The sequence below is a fragment of the Microcaecilia unicolor genome, chromosome 6, assembly GCF_901765095.1.
Source record: "Microcaecilia unicolor chromosome 6, aMicUni1.1, whole genome shotgun sequence".
Classification (NCBI taxonomy): Eukaryota; Metazoa; Chordata; class Amphibia; order Gymnophiona; family Siphonopidae; genus Microcaecilia; species Microcaecilia unicolor.
The window spans coordinates 265,966,830-265,987,575 of record NC_044036.1 but is presented as its reverse complement, the minus strand read 5'-3'; the positions used below and the strand labels follow the sequence as shown (position 1 = coordinate 265,987,575).

At 42.4% G+C, this 20,746-nt stretch overlaps 1 protein-coding gene across 5 annotated transcripts in view; it reads left to right on the top strand.

Moving 5' to 3' along the window:
- Nucleotides 1-20,746, top strand: part of DENND1A (DENN domain containing 1A) — a 1,150,393-nt gene that overhangs the window by 894,462 nt on the left and 235,185 nt on the right. For all 5 annotated transcript variants that reach the window (XM_030207362.1, XM_030207365.1, XM_030207363.1 and 2 more), the window contains exon 14: nt 13,952-14,053. In XM_030207362.1, the coding sequence (XP_030063222.1) occupies nt 13,952-14,053 (102 nt within the window). The remainder of the gene's footprint in view (nt 1-13,951; nt 14,054-20,746) is intronic.

The following is a 20,746-nucleotide window of genomic DNA, read 5'->3' as shown; positions in this document are numbered from 1 at the left end:
AAATTACTCAATCAGCAATGTTCTATTTGTAAGGGGACGTCTCATTCCGTCACGCAGGCACTCAATGTCATGCTTATATCTAGGGTTACCATATGGCTCCAGAAAAAGGAGGACGGATTGAGCCAGCCGGGTTTTACTTCCATTGCTTTGCAATGGAAATAAAACCCGGCTGGCTCAATTACTTCATTGAAAGCAATTGCTTTCCATTGAAAGCAATGGAAGTAAAACCCGGCTGGCTCAATCCGACCTCCTTTTTCTGGAGCCATATGGTAACCCTACTTATATCAAGCCTCTGCAATTGTGACTTTTTATAATCATAGACTGCCCCCAACCTCCAGTTGTGCACGCAACTTGCTTGCTGTAAATATCCTATTACTGTGTTCTATATATATACACTAGTAAAAAAAGGCCCGTTTCTGTGAGCAATGAAATGGGCGCTAACAAGGTTTACCTGCGACAGCATCGGGAGGGCGCAGGACGGCAATGTGGCAGCGTCGGGTGGGCGCAGGACGGCAACGTGGGGAGGGTGCAGGTGGGTAGGGTTTTTTTGGCAGGCGTCAGCTTCGGGGTCCTGGCAGATCAGGTGTTCGGACGGCACTCCTCCCCCTGCGTATCTTGTTGTTTGTCGCTGTGCGTTGGGGGTTGGAGGCCCTGCATAGGCCGCTGTTTCTCGCAGTGCGTCGAGGGGGTAGTGTTGCAGGGCGGTGGAACTGGCGATTGGCTGAGTGTCATAGTCCCGCCCTCCACGTCATCACGTTGTGACGCGAGGGCGGGGCATACACTCATGGGATCTTGCAACTACAAATTTACATTTAGAATGTTGGGGTTGTGAATTATGTGTGGATGGGACGTGGCTGAGGGTGGGTCTATGAGTGAGAGTGAGTGGTGCAGACAACCTAGAAGACTACAGGGCTTCAGTGTTTCCCTGCCACACAGTGAGGTTCAGAACGTTGGAGGTGAGAATTATTTATATAGATGTCTTTAAACATCACTGTGCTCGCATTGGTTAATTTTTTATATATTTTTTATGTGCACTACCGCTGAAATTCTAAAGTTCAGAAAAAACTGTAGCACTGCTGCAATGAGCTTGATTATGATGCAGAAAATTATGTAGTGGGTTTAGTAAAGGAGACCGTATTTTGTTGTACTTAACAAGTGAGTTATGTTTTTCAGCCGAAGCATATTCATATTTAGCTAAAATACACACAGAATTCCACCATGATAAATATGTTACTTTGTCAAGATCTTTCCAACAAAAGAAAAGTGTTCTAAGGGCTTGATGTAACATTAAATCCAGTAATTGTGCTTGATATTTGTCTATTGATGATTGTAACGTTATAACTATATTATATGATAAAACATCTTGAATATTCAAGGTGGAAGATATTGTGTCCCATACAGAATTCCAATATTCTTGAATATATGGGCAAGAATAGATGATATGTTTAAGATTTTCAACATCTTTTTCACAGGTCCAGCATTTATTCGCACTGTTTTTTTGGTTTTATTGTGTTCAATTTGGCGAGTTTAGCAGGAGTTCATAGGGCTCTGTGTGCTAAGTAGAACATAGATTGTGAAATGGACGCTGATTTGGTGGTATGAGTAATTTTAAACCAAATTTTTTCAAAAAGTTTTATCATCTAGTTGGGCATTTAGATCGCATTCCCATGATTGCATGGTATTAGTAGGTTCTTTGAATTTAGCTAACTGTAGTATTTTGTACCATTTAGATGCGACTTTTTTGGAAGTCATAAAAGACTTGCAAAGTTGCCAACAAGAAGGGTAATCAGTAGTTAATTTTTTTATATCTACGGAGTTAGTTACACAGTGTTTGAGTTGAACCCATTTATAGTATTGAGAACTTTTAAGACCATATTTTATACTTATTTGGGCAAAAGGTAGCCAAGAATTATCTTTTATAACATCATTGAGAGTCCATATACCAGCTTTTTTCCAAGTATTCCAATTTATGCAACAATTGTTAATTTTGAATTTTGGATTGTTCCAAATTGGGATGTACATAGTATGTGTTATGGGATGTGTGACAACTGAATCAAGTTAATTAAAAACAGTTCTAAGAGTTTTAAACAAAACATTAGAAGAAACATTAGTCTTTTCAGACCAAGGGCAGAAATGTGTGGGTGTGTCTGGTTGCTTTAGCATTTCAATCTGGAACCATGATGAGGTGTTGAGTTGTTCCTTATCATACATAAATGCTGAGTTTTGCTTTAGGAGAAAAGATATGTGATAATCATAGAAACTAGGAAAATTGACACCACCTTTTAGTGGACAGGCCTTCAATTTTTTAACTGAAATTCTAGGTATTTTATTATTCCATAAAAATTGTACTAATTTAGCTTCAACCTTCTTATATGTTGTTGGATTTAGTAACATAGGTAGCATGCTAAGAATGTAGTTAATTTTTGGCACTATCATCATTTTTATGGTTTCTAGTCTACCCCACCAATTAAGCCTTAATGGTGACCATTTTTGAGTTAGTAATTCAGTAATTTTAATTATATTTTCAGAGTTATATTTAATAGTGTCCTCAATAGTGGGGCCAAATAAAATCTAAAAAAATCACAATAGACAAGATTAATATAGCTATCCTAAACATGGCGACAAAAAAGGCTCCCGGACCGGATGGTTTACCAATTGAATTCTATTCAGCCTTTAAGTCTATATTATCCCCAATTTTATGTGATTATTACCAGGGCTGGTCTTAAGCCGAGGCGACCGAGGCAGCCGCATAGGGCCCCGCGCGGCGCACCTCAGTCAACCTCTTCCCGCCGCAAGGATCTTTATTTTCCTTTTAACTTTACCCTCTGTCGCCGCCTCGCCAGAATCCGAGCGTCACTGAAAGCGCTCCTCCTCTCTCGAGTCCTCCCGACGTCTCTAGCAGAACTGGAGCTCTTCCTGATTCGTTCATTCTCAGTGTCCCGCCCTCGAGGGCGGGACACTGAGAATGAACGAATCAGGAAGAGCTCCAGTTCTGCTGCGTTCTGCTAGAGACGTCGGGGAGACTCGGGAGAGGAGGAGCGCTTTTAGTGACGCTTGGATTCCGGCGATGGAGGCGGGTAAAGTTAAAAAAAAAAAAACCAAAGTGCCATCCTTGGTTGGGGGGTGAAAAAGAGGGCGCCAGGGCGGGCAGGCAGTTGAACGTGGGAGCGGGAGGGTAAGGGAGAGAGGACCTGGACATGGATGCCAGGCCTCAGGGAGAGAGGGTAATGGCTGGATAGGGATGATGAATGGAGGGGGCAGGGGAGAGGAGCATGGATGGGAGGGGGCTCAGGGAGAGAGGCGAATTGCTGGATTGGGATGATGAATGGAATGGAGGGGGCAGGGGAGAGGAGCATGGATGGGAGGAGGCTCAGGGAGAGAGGGGAATTGCTGGATAGGGATGATTAATGGAATGGAGGGGGCAGGGGAGAGGAGCATGGATGGGAGGGGGCTCAGGGAGAGATGGGAATGGCTGGATAGGGATGATGAATGGAGGGGGCAGGGGAGAGGAGCATGGATGGGAGGGGGCTCAGGGAGAGAGGGGAATTGCTGGATAGGGATGATGAATGGAATGGAGGGGGCAGGGGAGAGGAGCATGGATGGGAGGGGGCTCAGGGAGAGAGGGGAATTGCTGGATAGGGATGATGAATGGAATGGAGGGGGCTCAGGGAGAGAGGGGAATTGCTGGATAGGGATGATGAATGGAATGGAGGGGGCAGGGGAGAGGAGCATGGATGGGAGGGGGCTCAGGGAGAGAGGGGAATTGCTGGATAGGGATGATGAATGGAATGGAGAGGGCTCAGGGAGAGAGGGGAATTGCTGGATAGGGATGATGAATGGAATGGAGGGGGCAGGGGAGAGGAGCATGGATGGGAGGGCAGGGCTCAGGGAGAGAGGAGAAATTGCTGGACATGGAGGGCAGGGGAGAGAGGAGAAATGTTGGGCAGGAATGGAGGGAAGGAAAGACAAAGGAAGGAGATGCACATGGAGATGGTAGACAGGACACATAAGGACACAGGAGGATGGTGGACATGGTGAGAGAAAAAATATCAAATGGAAAGAAGACACTGCATAAAACAGAAGACACTGGGACCAAAGCGAATAGAAAAAAACAAATGATCAGACAACAAAGGTAGAAAAAAGTATTTTATTCAGAATGTATTAATTGGAATATGTCAGCTTTTGGAAATGTGCATCTGTGATATTTTGCATGTAAGTTTCAATTTTTCTAGTATTGCTGCATGCTGAGTCTGACTTCTTGAGGTAACTTTCCAGTTTATTTTGCCTTCATATCTGTTGTGTCATGTGTTTTTCATGCGTGATCAAGGTGCAGTATCCTGCTAGCATGTAGCATTTGCAGCCCTTTTTGTTTTGTTTTTTTCACGAGGTAGTGTATTGGTGTTTTAGAGCCTGGTGTAATTACAGTGCTGTCTTTCCACGCATAAGGTTGTAGCTCGTCCTGTCCTTGGAATTAGTGCTGTTATGATTTGGTAAGGTTATGAGTGTGTTTTTGCACAAGTTTGTGTATAGTGTTTTGCAGTGGAGAGATTGTGTGTCCGCACCTCTGACCCCCCCGGGGTTATGAGAATTGGAACTGTAGTGGACTTGAACTGAATAATTTCTGGGGGGGGTTCATGATAGCATTGTGCTTATTATTTCAATCAGTTTTTCTGTACAAGTTTAGCTTGGGCTGGAGGCGGGGCTAGGATGGGGCCCCACCAAATTGGTCTGCATAGGGCCCCGCACTTGCTAAGACCGGCCCTGATGATTACAATTACATGATAGAAACTGGTAATATAAAAGGCACTTTTACTGAAGCTAATATTATTGTGCTATTGAAACCTGATAAAGATCCCAGTTCTGTGCAAAACTATAGACCATTATCTTTAATAAACTTGGATGCTAAGATATTTGCCAAAATTGTTGCCGAGAGATTACAACTTTTCCTACCTAAAATCATACATCCGGATCAAATGGGTTTTATGAATGGGAGATTCTCCTCAGATAACACAAGAACCTTCTCTAACATACTAATGCATGGTCAAGAAACATCAGATCCTTTGGTTGCAATAGGATTAGATGCTGAAAAAGCATTTGATCGTGTAGAATGGCCATATTTGTTCAAAGTACTACAATGGTATGGTTTATCTGCACAATCAATATAATTAAAGTCCTGTATACCTCCCCAACTACATTTATTCAAATTAATGATGTAATTTCTAAGCCTTTTACACCAACAAGGGGCACTAGACAGGGTTGTCTCTTATCTCCATTATTATTTAATCTAGCCCTTGAACCATTATTAACAGCGATTCATCAACACCCCCTTATCAGTGGCGTTAAAATCGGTCAACAAAACATTAAATTAGCTGCGTATGCAGATGATGTCCTACTATTCACCTCTCCTACATCAATTCCTCACATACTGTGTTTAATATCTAAATATGCCAAAATATCCGGTTATAAATTAAATACCACAAAAACGGAACTTTTGCCCATAAATTGTGTTCATCTGAAACATATTATTCAAAAATATAATTTTCAATGGAATGATAATCAAATTAAGTATTTGGGAAAATTGACTTATCTTAATATCGCTGGAAGCTACATGCCTCTTTATCGTCTTTCGATTCTATTATGGCTTTAAACCTCTTGCGCTTCCAGAGTTTCACTTGTCAGCATATGATTATATCTCCGGTGTGCATACCAACCCGACAGGAGCCTGTTTCGCAATATAACACTTTGTCAAAGGAAATTGGCAAACATCTGGAGTAGCTATGGGAGCCACATTTGCCCCCACTATGGCAAATTTATACATGGCAGCTTTCGAGAATAAGTGGCTGTCCAGTTCTCCATTCAGACATAGAGGGGCATAATCGAACGTCGCCAGCCAAATAGATCGCCGGCGATCTATGTTGGTGGCGGCGCTACAGCTGACCGGAACCGTATTATCGAAAAAAGTGGCCGGCCATCTTTTTGTTCGATAATACGGTTTAGCCCGGCTAAATGCCTTGGATGTTGCCAGGTTTGAGATGGCCGGTTTTTCAGCGATAATGGAAAAAAATGCCAGCCATCTCCAATCCGGTGACATCCAAGGCATTTGGTCTTGGGAGGAGCCAGCATTTGTAGTGCACTGGTCCCCCTCACATGCCAGGACACCAACTGGGCACCCTAGGGGTCAGTGCGGTGGACTTCAGAAAAACCTCCCTTACTTTGGGTGCTGAGCCCCCCAACCCCCCCCCCAAAAACCCACTACCCACAAATGTAAACACTACCGTAGCTCTTAGGGGTAAAGGGGGCAACTACATGTGGGTACAGTGGGTTTTGGAGGGCTCCCATTACCAGCACAAGTGTTATAGGTGGGGGGGGGATGGGCCTGGGTCCACCTGCCTTAAGTGCACTGCGGTACCCACTAAAAGTGCTCCAGGGACCTGCATACATGCAGGCCTCTAGGACTTGTTGCTGCTGTATAACCTTGGCACAGCAGTTCACACCTGAAGACTAATCTCTTTGAAAAAGTCCTTTATTTGAATAAGCACGTTTGCTCACAGTTAACTGCAGATCAGAGGTTGTGCCCCACTGGCAAAGAGTCTCCCTGGTACTGAGATTAGCAGTAGGTCAGAGCTGGTAGAATGGTGTACAATGCCCTCTTTCAGCCACATTCAAGGTAAGAACTAAGGGGTAGATGCATCAAGCAAACGTAAAAAAATCAAAATCGTTAAAGGCCCTAACGATTTTTAAAAAACGAAGAATGCACCAAAAAAAAAAGTCACACATGCTCAGATCGGTATAGAAACGTACAATGTATCAAAGAATCACAATACACATCGTTAATCGGCCCCCAAATCATGCGCAGAGCAGCCAAGCGTTACGTTAGCTGCTCTGCGCATGCCACAAACAGTCAAAACACAGTCAAATCACAAGCACATGGCTCCCAAATCAAAACAAAAATAAAAAAAAAAGGGTCGGGAGGGGGCAAGGGCGCTCATCAGGAGCGTCCTGTACGGACGGTCTTGCCCCCCCCCCCCCGCTGCTCCCCACTTTCCACCACTCCCCCCACCCCGAAAAAGCAAAATTCAAGCAGCCCCTGCCCCCCTCCCTTCCTCACTACTCTCTCACCTCAGCTCCGCCTCCCGACATCCTCCGTCCTGTGCCCCGCCCCCTTTTGGGGTCGTCGCCGCCATTCCCCTCCTCCATCGGGCCCCCCTCCCTCTTACCGGGCCCGTGCAGCGCCTCTCTCCTCTGTCCGAAGGCGCTGCACGGGCAAGAAGAAAGCTGATGCCTGCCTTCGCCCAGCTTCGATGGCGCGTCTTTCTCCTGCTGGGCCCGCCCCTGTCTGACGTCGGTAACCTACGTAGGTTGATGCATCTACCCCTTAGTTCTTACCTTGAATGTGGCTGAAAGAGGGCATTGTACACCATTCTACCAGCTCTGACCTACTGCTAATCTCAGTACCAGGGAGACTCTTTGCCAGTGGGGCACAACCTCTGATCTGCAGTTAACTGTGAGCAAACGTGCTTATTCAAATAAAGGACTTTTTCAAAGAGAGTCCCAAGATGATCAGGTTATGATCTTTATCATGAGGTGAAATAGTGTCAAAAATTATTAAACGTCACTGGGATATTATGCAAGCCCACCCAGTTTTTGTGAACCATCGAATGAGGACAGCTTTTTCACGGGCACGCAACCTCAGCGAAATATTAAGTCCAGCTGATCTCTTAGCAACAGAAGCGACTGTCAATACTAGAAATGGATGTCACACAAAATGTAAAAAGACAGGATGTAAAACATGTGCTTTGACTATTGAATCTACAACCTTTTGCCATAACGGCCAAACATATCAACTTAAACATCAAACCACATGTTGCACGACACATATCATTTATTACATCATATGCCCTTGTTGTATGGTGTACATTGGTAAATTGAGCAGGTCTCTAAATGCAAGAATGGTAGAGCATAGATCACGAATAGCAGCGTGCAATATTGGAGCTCCGCTCGTTCAACATTGTGTCAATAAACAGCATCTGAGTGAATCTTTGAGATGCTTGGTCATTGACTATATTAAATGCCCGTGGTGGCAACATTGACAGGCTGATCATGACGTGATGTAAATGAGGCAGAGCCTCGTTTTTAAAAAAGAACGCCAGCGCCATTTTTTCTGGCTTCTTGTTTGCAGCGGCTGTTGCTGAAGTGAGTCCAAACGCCATGAATCAACAAGGTATGCAGTAGTAGAGAATATCCATGTGTTAAGCTTATGTTCTCCGTGTTTCAACAGGTATATGCGAACACAACACAACAGGTATATATAGAACACAGTAATAGGATAGTTACAGCAAGCAAGTTGCGAGCACTACTGGAGGTTGGGGGCAGTCTATGATTATAAAAAAGTCACAATTGCAGAGGCTTGATATAAACATGACATTGAGTGCCTGCGTGACGGAATGAGACGTCCCCTTATAAATAGCACATTGCTGATTGAGTAATTTGCTCCTCCTATATTGGGTTGTGTATTTCTGGGATAAGCAGCATAAAATGTATTGAACTTTTTTGGGATCTTTCTAGGTATTTGTGACCTGGATTTACCACTGTTGGAAACAGAATGCTGAGCTTGATCGACCGTTGGTGTGTCCCAGTGTGGCAATACTTATGTAATTATGAATGACACGTGATGGGATGGGGACAGAGACAGATCCCGTGGGGACCAGGTGGGGATGGGGACAAACTTTGTCCACGTGTCATTCTCTACTTTGAAGGCTGTTAATGAATTAGACAGTTATTTCTGTTCGAGTGATGCAGGCGATATTTTCAGTTTTTGGAAAAACGAGCAAAAGTGCTGGCCACAACTGGCACAGTTTGCATGGAAGATCGTGTACATTCCTGGTACAAGCATATCTCCTGAGAAAACATTTTCTATTGAAGGAAGGACTGTGGAAGACAGGAGAGCTAGACTGTATCCTGAGATTGTTGATGTCATTAATTATCCACAGATTAAAAAATCATAACAGTGCTTCATAGGTCATATTTCTCCCCCACTAAGGCATACAGTATGGGTTGATTTTGTACCCCTGGACATTTTAACAGGATGGATTAGGGTTCTTTGAGGTGGTAAAAGTCAGCTGTTGGAAGGGTAGAGAGTGGTGTTGGGGTTATTATAGTTGTTCATTATTGTTATTGTTTTCTATTTGTGATTTATAAACAGTTGCACAGCATATTGTTTTTTTTTATACTTTAATAAAAACTTTTAAACATAAAATCATAAGTGTTCGAGGCTTCTTCCGATGAGGACAGAGCCCATGGGGTTGGGGACAGAATCCGTGGGGGCGGGGCAGAGATGGAGGCAGAGCCTGCGGGGATGGGGACAAAACCTGTAGGGATGGGATGGGGATAGATAATAGAACCCACGGGATGGGGTAGGGACAGGGACAAACTTTGTCCCCGTGTCATTCTCTACTGCAATCCTTGAGATCTTGTATAATAAATTTGCATCTGTAGTTACTATAACCTGTTGCAAATACAGAGTTGGTGCCACTGTTGGTTAATGTGCCCTTATGTTCATAGGTTGCAATCATTTTATATTTATAACAGCTTATAGTTTTTGTAACGAAAGAAGCATAGTAAATAGATCTTAAAATGTACTAGGAGATACTGATCCTATTGCAGTACTATATTTAGGGGCTCATTTTTGAACGAGAAAAACATCCAAAAAGCATCATAAAGCACCATTTTGATGGATTTGTTCTCAAAACATCCAAATCAGTATTGTGTTTATGTATGCATTTCATCTGCAGTGCATCCAAATCACAAAGGGGCATGTCGGGAGCGTGCCTAACACTTGGACATCTTACAGCTATAATGAAAGAAAACGAAACCGTCTAGGGTGCAAACATCAATTGGTCTAGATCTGTTTTTCAAACAAGACACAAAAAGTGTGCCCTAAATGACCACTGGAGGAATTCAGGTATGACCCCCCCCCCCCCCCCCCCCAAAAAAAAAAAAAAAAGTAGCACTCCCCAGCTTCTATGACAGCCTCTGATGTTATAGCCTGGTCCATTAGAGAAGCATGCAGGTGCCTGGAGTAGTGGGTGCAGTACATGACAGATGGACCCAGGTCCATACCTCCCTGTTACGCTTGTGATAGAAACTGTAAGCCCTCCAAAACTGACCAGAAGTCCACTGCACCCACATATAGGTGCCCCCTTCACCCATAAGGGTATACAGTTGGGGGTAGTGGGTTTTGGAAGGCTCAGCAGACAAGATAAGAGAGCAACGGTGGACCTGGGAGCATTTATATGAAGTCCACAGCACTGCCCCTTAGGGTAGCCCATTGCTCTCCAGGGATGTCTGGGGGACCAGTCTGCTAAAAATGCTGGCCCCCTCCTCCATCCCAATGGCTTGATTTTCTGTGCTTTTCACTTGCACTTTTTTTTCAGAAAATGGCTTGAAAAGATAAATGCACAGAACACAAAACCTTGTTTCTTTTTTTTTTTTTTTTTGTAATTTTAATGAATTTTACAAGATACACTTGTACAGAAAAGGAGTATTATCATACCATACAAGAAAATATTTTATAAAGAAAATCTATTAAATGATAATTACTGCTAAAGTCCACAATTATAGGCATGGCACAATTCAAAAATTGGTTAACATAGGAAAAAATGAGTAGAACATGTTCCCACTTATCCTATCACGGAGTAGATACTAATGGAGGAAGCACAAGAGAGTTTACGGCTGGTTCTTGTCTGGAGTCCAGGAATTTTGCTAACTGATCACTCTCAAAGAAAACATATTTAATTGATTGAAATTTAACAACACATTTGCAAGGAAAATTAAGCCAGAAAATTCCGCCCGTGACAATACACGATCACGAAGTTTCAAAAAAGATTGACGTCTTTTCTGAGTTTGTCTAGCAATATCAGGAAATACTTTGACTTTGCAATTCAGAAAGACTTCATGTCTATGTTTAAAGAAAGTTTTCAAGATCCAGTCCCGATCCGGCTGTAGAACAAAGTCTATAATTAATGTAGCAGGTTGTACTCCACATAGTTCATCTTCAATTGTTTGTGATAAATTCAAATTTAGCTCCTCAAATGGGGTTTCCATAAATGGTGTTATGCGCTCACTTGGTTTCTTAACATAGGGAGCCAAATAATAAATCCTTGCTACAGGTGGAAACAATTGTTCAGTAATTTTTAATACTTCAGAAAGATATCTTTTGAATGTTATTAAAGGAGCCACTGCTGGAACTTTAGGAACAAAACCTTGTTTCAAACAATATTTTCAGGAAAAAAGTAGTTTTCGGTTAGATTCTATATATGGCACCTGAAAATTCCATATAGAAAAAAATTTCTAAAGTGTGCCTATATTTTATAGAATAAGCTTAAATTTCTACACTGTATATAGAATGTGCCGACCGTCTTGCCAAGCGACCAAATTTTGTAACAGTCGTTTACACCATGTTTTACATGGAGTAAATCCTGACGCCTAAATTGGGCACAGAGAGGGTATATTCTATAACAAAGCGCATAGATTTTAGAAACGCTCATGCGCCGCCTGTTGTACATCCCCCTTTTCAACTGTTACTTAGAATTTAAGCATGTTACAGAGTATACTTAGTGAGTTATACTTGTAAATCTGGTTTAATGCCAATTAGTGCTGATAATTGCTTGTTAACATCCAATTGACAGCGCTGATTAGCTAGTTAACTAAGTTACATGTATTATAGAATATGCTTCGATTTCCACGTGGGAAATAAAGCGTGATATATAGAATCCTGGTGTTTGGTTTTTCGAAAATGGTTACATTTGCTAATCGGATTTGGAACGTTTAGCGCAAAACGGCCAAAGTATGACTTAGATGTCATATCGAAAATGCCCCTCCACATATTTTTTTCTCGGATATATTTGCATGGGACATATGTGTCTGGGTCTTAGCAATACTCAATATAAGAAAAAATAAATATTAAAAATCAATTTAGATTTTTTTTTAGGGATTGTAAAAATAAGTGCAGGATCAAATCAATTTGTCTTAGATATCTTTTCAGATTTCATGTGTTAAGTAAAGGGGCTTTTTACTAAACTGCAGAAAGAAGTGGCCTTGGCATGCCCTTAAATAGGTCTTTCCCGTGCATTAAGGCCATTCTTACTGCAACTGTAAAATGGCCAATTTTCTATTTTTTGTATTAATGACCGTGTGCTAATGTTGCCATTAGCATGTGGCTATTTTTAGAAATTACCATTTTGTAGAGGGCTCATGTATTATCCTACTCTAACGAGTTAGCATGCAGAGATGCCCATGACATGCCTCCTGCACAAAAAGAAATATTTTTTAGTGAACAGTTAACGTGCACACATGAGTTACCACAGGACACCTGAGGGCATCCTGCAGTACTCCATTTTTAGCTGTGTTATGCACGTTAGTGCCTAATGCAGCTTAGTAGAAGGACCCCTAAAACTGCTGATTTGATGCTCCTTTAGCTTGCATGGTACTTTGCACAGTGTTTCTGGATTGGGCCCTAAACCAGCGGTGTCCAACCTTGGTCCTTGAGGGCCGCAGTCCAGCCGGGTTTTCAGGATTTCACCAGTGAATATACGAGAGCTATTTGCATGCACTGCCTCCATTGTAATCAGATAGATCTAATGCATATTTATTGTGGAAATCCTGACCCGGCAAGGGCTGAAGTTGGACACTCCTGCCCTAATCTAATCAGGCAGTCATTGTGGATAAGACTTCACCATTGCTTATATGACTGACACTTTGTGTTATCTATGTCTATTCTGATAAGGCAGCAGCAGCTTCTTAAGCTGGTTTGTTTTCTAAATGTTTTTGAAAATGAGTGTTGATACATCTCCATTTTCTGATATAAAATATGTGATAGAACAATTTTTGCCAGCAAAAAATCCTTTGTACCTATTAAAATAGAATTCTACTGCATAAGAGTTTGTAACAGTTATGTGATTTTTTTTTTGTCTACTGAAATTAGTGCCCATGAAAAATACCAGATTGACAATACTCGATACCAAAGATCTCCTTTTATATGTGACCCACTTAGTGAAAAGGTACCAAAACTGAGGTATGTGAATTATTTATACCACAAGATAGAGGGAAATCAACTGCATAATCCTGCCAAATTTCAGTCTCAGGTATGGACTAATTACGCCTTTAAAAAATGAGAAATGGTTATCAATAAAAAAGTAATCAACTCCAGAAATCACATTCCCTACTTTTTTTTAGGCTGTAACACACGAAAAACATCAAAGTTGTGAAAACAAAATTGTATAGTCTCATTCTATTGACCCTATAGTACACAAAACTTTCAAAAGTGAAATTTGCCCAAATTTATCCCTCAAACTTTTATAGCCTTTATTTCTCTTATTTGTAACACCACTTTTGATACCTTTTTGCTCAGTGTGTCACATATATAGAGCAGGAACAGCATAGACAATGGTAATGCAAACTTCTCACACTGCCTAGCAATGTGCTTCAACCCTGTTCAAGATTATATCATGTGAATAGATAGAAGGATAATCGTGCCTGTGCAATTGTTGTTACTCCCGTCAAGACTGCCAATAATTCTGCCAATTAGTGCTGAGTAGTAATAGTAAGACTTTTTTTTTTTAGTAATGATGTGACAGGGATGTGGACTAGTGCCACCAACTTATTTCACAAATGGCTTCAGATGACCTGAGCCAGATTTGAACCAGAGGCATGCAAATTGTCACTGCAACCTTCTACCAATTCCTGAAGTTATCAGGTCATACATGGCTATTTTATTTTTCATGACTTGGGACCACATGGTCATTAAGCTTGATTTGTTTAAACAGTCTGTAAATTTTTGGTCATGGTTATCAGAACTTCATTTTGTTTTTCCTTTTCATGGGCAAAGATTAACTTCTTATTTAAAAAAAAAAAAAAGGATTTATCTTACTATTTTTGTTGATTTTACTTATAGGAGGAGCCAATAACATTTTGTGAAGAAACTTTTATATCTCATCGATCCAGTGCCATGAGGCAATTCCTACAAAATGCAATACAGCTGCAGCTTTTTAAACAGGTATTACTTTATTCTTTCAAATACAATAACTGTTTCTTCACTGTTTTACGTTTTGTATAGAGAAATTTGATAGATACTTGACATACATCTGCGCTGATGACATTACTGTATTAATTCCCATTGAATCTTCTTTTGAGGTACTAAAGAAATTATCAGACGTGGAATGCATTTAATAAGTGATTGGATGTCTCAAAATCATTTGAAATTGAACAATGAAAAAAAACAAAATTCATGTTACTAAGTAGGAATGTGAAGTCCCCAACTATGAAATCATTCAAACTGTACAATTTAGAATATGCGTTTTCTCCTTCCATCAGAACTTTAGAAATATTAATTGATCAAACATTGTCGCTAGATGCTCAAATTAATTCTGTAGGCAAAACGTCATGTTTCCTAATGAGGAAATTATGAAGGATTCATAATTTTTTTTTTGATAGTGTCCATTTTAGACTGTTGATTCAGTTCCTTTTATTGTTTCAAATTGACTACTTTAAGATCTATTTGAATTGTTCAAAAAGTGTCCTCAAAAAGCTTCAATGAATTCAAAATACAGCAATTAGGTTGATATATTCATTATCCAAATTTGATCATGTTTCTTCATTCTTGTCACACCTTAACTGGTTACTGATGAGGCCAGGGTGGTTTTTAAATTTTACTGCTTCTTGTATAAGATCTTGCATGGTTTAGCTCCACTATATATGTATGCTTTATTTGAGTTTGTTTTGTTAGCAAGGATCTGGTCATTAAGACAGCTGTGTCCTTTTGTACTCCTAGGGGGATGAAATTATCCCAGTTATTTGAATCTTCTTTTTCTTTTTAGGCAGTGAGATTTTGAAAGATTCTTCCAGTTGATTTATGGTCTATTAAAAATTACAAGACTTTTTTATTTCAGAAATTTGTCACAGATCAGAATTGTTACTATAACGTATGATGATGTATAAAGGAACAGCTATGTTGTTATACTTTTTGTTGTATTTCCCAGGATGTATCTTTCCTCTTAAGAATTGTGATTTGCATTGAACCAGTCTTGGCATACATGGAATAGAAGAATAAATACTATGCTACTAAGAAGATGCACAGTTTTCAGTAATTAAATTGCATGATGTGTTATAAAATCATTTTGCTGATGAGATTTTCTAAGGGTCTAGTAACAAATGTAAAATTAATGAGTATTTTTCTTAGAAATAAAAATTATGTCTGTAATAATATATATGTGTGGGATAAACACAGAGAATCCATGGGTGTGTGAGATTGGTCCATTACCTGGATGTTTGTTTGTTTGTTTGTTTATTTATTTATTTATTTGTAGCATTTGTATCCCACATTTTCCCACCAATTTGCAGGCTCAATGTGGCTTACATTATGCCGTAATGGCGATCACCATTTCCGGGTAGAGAAATAGTAATGGTATTACATTAAGGTGCATGCATGGTACAATATAATACAATACGGTATTGCATAGAGGTTCCTGAGTGATAAGGTAAATTAAAGCATAAGTTAGATAGTCTGTTATGAAAAGTTCATTTCCACATGGGAGATAAAGTGGTAGTGCGTATTGCGTTTCTTTCATTAGTAGCCATTTAGTTATCAGTCAGGTGTAGGGTAAGCTTCTGCCTTTCTCATTGGTTGAATGTACATGGGCTTGAACTTATCAAAGACTGAGTTGATGTTCTTAAAAAGGGGGCGGGTGGAGTACTGGTTTGTTGAATCCTTTCTACCATTGCTATTAAGAAATATATTATCAGTTTATATTTGCAGTTGAATTTTAATGCCCATACTGCTAGAGTTGCACAAGGATGTTTTTATAAATTGCATATTTTGAGTAAGATAAAACCTATGATTCCACTCTCAGATTTCTGGGCGGTAGTGCAGTCTTGTTTTGACAAGGTTGGACTATTGTAATAGCTTGTATATGGGATTATCCTCCTCCTGTTTGCATTGGAGATGATAGAACATGCTGCTGTAAGATTAATTATGGGATTGGGATGAACAGATCATGTGACTAGTTCAACGATTGCTTTACACTGGCTCCCAATACAGTCCAGGATACAGTATAAAGTGATAATGTTAGTTTTTAAGGCATTGGATGGAAGAAAAGTTCCGGATTATTTTAAACAGACTTTGCAACTTTGTGACCCTATTTGTTCATTGTGGTCCTCAGGGGCAAAACAACTAGTGGTGCCCTATACAGTATACTAGCCATAGCATGATTTCCTTTCCTGGACCTTCAAGCTGGATGAAACTTCCAGGTGCTTTATGTCTGCTGGCATCGTTTGACGTATTTGAAAAGGAGTTGGAAACTTACCTATTTACTTTCGCATATATCTGTTGAGTTTGCTAATTGATCATGGACAACAGTTGATGTTTTATTGTGTTGATCATTGCTTTGTATTAATTTTATTGATTTTGATTTATGTTTGTATGTTACCCGCTTAGGTGTAAGCGGGATGTAAATGTTATAAATAAATAAATATAGAAAGAGGATGGAATCAAAGCAAAATTTACATGACTGACACTTTAATCAGGCATAAAGGGTGTAACTTCCATGGAGTGGCAGGTACATCTCTGGGCCGCCTTGTTGAATAAACTGGAAGAACATTAGAGGTCTTCATCTGTCATCGTTTACTATAGTACCATGTTAACAAATACTAATAACAAATAATTACTATGTATTTATGTTTCCAAACTGAGAAACATTTTTTGCTAAATTGAGTCGCTTCAGAATAGTAGATTGTTGTGAATAATGTCGTCATATAAATGATAAGAAGCAAAAGTCATAAACACAACTTAAGAATACAAAAAAGGTTTACCAAGCCCAGCATCTTGTTTCTGACAGTAGCTGGCATGCTACACAGTAAGAGGGAGCTGTCACTGGTTATCGTGCACATTGTGCAGAAGCTAAGAGGTTCCACTTTGCACAGTCATTTTTGGAGCGGCAGGCCTAAGTATTTTGTATTTCTCTTGTATTTTGTGGTTTCACCATAGCACTGTCTCTTGGGTATGCTTGGTACAGTACGCCATAGGATTCTTTTTGCAATTTGTGTGTTTAATGTATAGGCAATCCCAAATTATAGGGTACTGTTATAGAGGTATGCAGTAGGACTCCTGATGGTTTGTTAGCCAAAACACAGCCTGTGTATGGTTCACCTCCAGTCAGTATAGGACTTATTATCATTCCTCCTGGAACATTTGTCTGGTCAATCCCACTCTTTTCTATTTTCCATTGGTACCCTGTGGGAATGTTTGGTTTTCTTCTTTTCTCTGTGAATATTGTCATATAAATGATAAGAAGCAAAAGTCATAAGCACAAAAAAGGTTTATCGATCCTAGCATCCTGTTTCTCACAATACTACTACTACTACTACTACTTAACATTTCTAGAGCGCTACAAGGGTTACGCAGCACTGTGCAGTTTAACAAAGAAGGACAGTCCCTGCTCGAAGGAGCTTACAATCTAAAGGACGAAATGTCAAGTTGGGGCAACCAAGATTTCCTGAATAGAGGTAAAGTGGTTAGGTGCCGAAGGCGACATTGAAGAGGTGGGCTTTGAGCAAGGATTTGAAGATGGGCAGGGAGGGGGCTTGGCGTATGGGCTCATGGAGTTTATTCCAAGCATGGGGTGAGGCGAGGCAGAAAGGGCAGAGCCTGGAGTTGGCGGTGGTGGAGAAGGGTACTGAGAGGAGGGATTTGTCTTGAGAGCGGAGGTTACGGGTAGGAACGTAAGGGGAGATGAGGGTAGAGAGGTAAGGAGGGACTGCAGACCGAGTGCATTTGTAGATTAGTAGGAGAAGCTTGAACTGTATGCGGTACCTGATCGGAAGCCAGTGAAGTGACTTGAGGAGAAGGGTGATGTGAGTATATCAGTCCAGGCAGAAGATAAGGCATGCAGCTGAGCTCTGAATGGACTGAAGGGAGGATAGATGGCTAAGTGGGAGGCCAGTGAGGAGTAGGTTGCAGTAGTCAAGGCGAGAGGTCATGAGAGAGTGGATGAGAGTTTGGGTGGTGTGCTCAGAGAGGAAAAGGCGAATTTTGCTAATGTTATAGAGGAAGAAGCAACAGGTCTTGGCTATCTGCTGGATATGCGCAGAGAAGGAGCGGGAGGAGTCGAAGATGACTCCGAGGTTGCAGGCAGATGAGACGGGGACGATGAGGGTGTTATCAACTGAGATAGAGAGTGGAGGGAGAGGGGAAGTGGGTTTGGGTGGGAAGACAATAACCTCGGTCTTGGCCATGTTCAGTTTCAGGTGGCGGTTGGACATCCAGGCAGCAATGTCGGATAAGCAAGCCGATACTTTGGCCTGGGTTTCGGCAGTGATGTCTGGTGTGGAGAGGTAAAGCTGGGTGTCGTCAGCATAAAGATGATATTGGAAACCATAAGATGAGATCAGGGAGCCCAGGGAAGAGGTGTAGATTGAAAAAAGAAGGGGTCCAGGGGACAGATCCCTGAGGAACTCCAACAGAGAGCGGGATGGGGGTGGAGGAAGAACCATGAGAGTGTACTCTGAAGGTACGGTGGGAGAGATAAGAGGAGAACCAGGAGAGGACAGAGCCCTGGAACCCAAATGAGGACAGTGTGTCAAGAAGTAAATTGTGATTGACAGTGTCAAAAGCGGCGGATAGGTCGAGCAGGATGAGGATGGAGTAGTGACCTTTGGATTTGGCAAGGAACAGGTCATTGCAGACTTTAGATAGTGCCGTTTCTGTCGAGTGTAGGGGCAAAAGCTGGATTGAAGCGGATCGAGGATGGCATGAGAGGAGAGAAAATCAAGGCAGCAGCTGTGAACGGCGTGTTCAAGTATCTTGGAGAGGAAGGGTAGGAGGGAAATGGGGCGGTAGTTGGAGGGACAGGTAGGATCAAGTGATGGTTTTTTGAGGAGTGGTGTGACTACAGCATGCTTGAAGGTGTCAGGGACCGTTGCAGTGGAGAGAGAGGTTGAGGATATGACAAATGGGGGGGGGGGGGGTGACAGTAGGAGAGATGGTGTTAAATAAGTTGGTGGGGATGGGGTCAGAGGAACAGGTGGTGCATTTCGAGGAGGAAAGAAGATGGGCGGTTTCCTCTTCGGTAATATCAGGAAAAGAGGAGAAGGAGGCCTGGATTAGTTGGTTGAGGGAGTGGGTTATAGGGTGAAGAGGAGGAGATGGTTTTGTGGTGAATTCGAGGTTTATCTTCTGCACCTCGTCGCAGAAGTAGTCAGCCAGTGATTGAGGAGAGAGTGAGGGGGGGTGGGAGCGGAGGGCACTTTGAGGAGGGAGTTAAGGGTGGCGAAGAGACGACGAGGGTTAGAGCTGAGGGAATTAGTCAATTGGGTGTAATAGTCCTGTTTGGCGAGGAATAGGGAGGACTGGAAGAGGATAGCATGAATTTGTAATGAATGAAATCAGTATGGGTGCGAGATTTCCTCCAGAGGCATTCAGCCGATCGGGCGCAGGAGCGAAGGTATCGGGTGCAAGGGGTCAGCCAGGGCTGGGGATTAGTACGCCTTGTGGGACGGGAGATGGATGATGCAAGGGTGTCAAGAGCAGAGGAGAGAGTGGCGTTGTAAGTGGAGACAGCCTTGTCAACAGACTTGGGAGGACATGATGGAAGGGAGGAGATTAGAGATGCTAGAGCAGTGATGGCGAACCTTCCAGAGACCGAGTGCCCAAACAGCAACCCAAAATCTAATTATTTATCGCGAAGTGCCGGTACTCATGATGGGCGGGGTCACCACATATGACTCCACCCCTATGATAGCCACACCCCCTTACACCAGCCATGGCGCATATAAACAGACATCATTGAAAATATTATACTAGTATAGGAGAAAAAAATAACATGCTTTTCTTTCATTATAAATCATTTCTGTAAGTTGTTACAGCTCCAGTATACCCAGTGCAAAATAAGACAGCAGATGTAAATTCTCAAATTGGACATATTCCAAACACTAAAATGAAAATAAAATGATTCTACCTTTGTTGTCTGGTGATTTTGTTTTTCTATACATATTGGTCCTAGTCGCTGATTCTGCTGCTCTCTATCTGTTCTCTTAGCTCCATTTCCAGGGCTTCCTTTCCATTTATTTCTTTACTTTCCTCCTTTCTTCTTCATTTCTTGCCCTCCATCCATGTCCTGCCACAAATGTCCAGCCACCCTCCTCTCTCCCCTGCCCTCCCCTCCAGCCACCCTCCTCTCCCCCTGCCCTCCCCTCCAGCCACCCATGTCCAGCCACCCTCCTCTCCCCCCTGCCCTCCCAGCAGTAGGCCTCCCTCCCACCCAGCACCAGGTAGGCAGGCAGGCAGTCCTCCCTCCCACCCAGCACCAGGCCACCCAGCACCAATCCTCCCTTCCTCCCACCCAGCACCAGGCCACCCACCCAGGCCTGCCACCAAGCACCAGGCCTCCCACCCACCCAGCACTCCCACCCACCCAACACCAGGCCTCCCACCCAGCACCAGGGCTCCCTCCCTCCCACCCAACACCAGGCCACCCACCCACCCAGCACTCCCACCCAAGCACCAGGCCTCCCTCCCTCCCAAGCACCCAAGCACCAGCCCTCCCTCCCAAGCACCAGGCCTCCCTCCCTCCCAAGCATCCAAGCACCAGGCCTCCCTCCCAAGCACCCAAGCACCAGGCCTCCCTCCCAAGCACCAGGCCTCCCTTCCAAGCACCAGGCCTCCCTCCCTCGCAGCCAAGCATCAGGCCTCCCTCCC